General features: G+C 53.9%; 1 protein-coding gene across 2 annotated transcripts in view; it reads left to right on the forward strand.

Moving 5' to 3' along the window:
• LOC101624363 (chromosome unknown open reading frame, human C12orf49) overlaps window positions 1-1,194 on the forward strand; it is a 16,739-nt gene that overhangs the window by 12,267 nt on the left and 3,278 nt on the right. For both annotated transcript variants that reach the window (XM_012730791.1, XM_004691009.2), the window contains exon 3: window positions 781-932. In XM_012730791.1, the coding sequence (XP_012586245.1) occupies window positions 781-932 (152 nt within the window). The remainder of the gene's footprint in view (window positions 1-780; window positions 933-1,194) is intronic.

Raw genomic sequence — 1,194 nt, forward strand, 5'->3', positions numbered from 1 at the left:
GCAGGCGGCAGGCGGGAATCGAACTCATGCGGAAGTGGCTTCAGATTCTCAGTGCTGTGCTTTAACCCGCTGCGCCACCAGGGAGGGCCACATTCAGTTTTTTTAAGGGGAGTCTTTCCTTAAAGTTGAGCATGAGATGTCAGGGTTGGAAGAGATGTGTTGAGATGATGGATTCATGTGAGTGGAGGGAACTGGATGTTCTTTCTTCCTGGGGTATTAGAGAGCTCACATACTACAGAGGGCTTTTGGGGCTCTGGCATGTGTACTTAGGAACAGCAGCCACAATCAATTTGCAAAGGCTTGACTACTTCTATTTAAAAAGATCCTCAAACTACTAATAAATGGCAAGCATTTAAAAGATATTTGTAAAGAGTAGGATTTCCTTCATAAAGCTTTCATTTGGGGCAAATTCTGTGAATTCTCCTATTTGCAGAGTTTTGTTTCGCAGGGAATGGTGGCCCTTGTTAGGCGTATGTGAAAGGTTGACCTGCATAGGTGAGAACGGGAAAGCAGAGGAGCGGCTGTGCAGGCAGGTGAATCAGACCTGCATGGCACACCAGCGGTTGCTTTAGGTAGATCCGTGTCGAGCCTGGCTATGCCTTGCCCCGTGGGCCCCAGCCCTGGGAAGCAGACCCCGGCCCAGGCTGTGGTCCAGGGATGTGCCGTCGGCCGCCCAGCCCCAGAGTGCTGCCTGTGTGCAGCGCGTTCCCTAACTGTGGCGGCCTCCCCGGTGGAGGGGTGGAATCTGGTCTGAGACTCAGCTCAGTCTCTCACTTTCAGGGTACGTCTGCGAAAGGAAGGACCTGCTGGTGAATGGCTGCTGTGACGTCGGCGCGGCGAGCACGAGGCAGTTCTGCTGTGACGGCTGCCTGTCCAACGGCTGCTGCGGTGCGTACGAGCACTGCGTCTCCTGCTGCCTGCAGCCCAGCAAGGTCAGAGCTGCTCCTTGGGCCGCGCCGCTCTTCTTCTTGCCTTTGTTTTTGATGTGTGAGGTTGTCTGGGTGAGATCCTTTTGAGAGTAGAACTGAGACAGGAGCTTTGTGGGTGTCAGGAATTAGTGCTGGGAAATGGCATCTATCTGTAAGGAAAGGAGGGGAACCCTGTTACCTGCATGTGTGCTTTTGCAGAGCGGACCACTCTGTGGTCAGCTGCTCCTGCTCATTGGATTGCTCTTGGATCAACGCGCCCCCCCCC

The sequence above is a fragment of the Condylura cristata genome, unplaced genomic scaffold (assembly GCF_000260355.1).
Source record: "Condylura cristata isolate star-nosed mole 26May11 unplaced genomic scaffold, ConCri1.0 scaffold00029, whole genome shotgun sequence".
Lineage (NCBI taxonomy): Eukaryota > Metazoa > Chordata > Mammalia > Eulipotyphla > Talpidae > Condylura > Condylura cristata.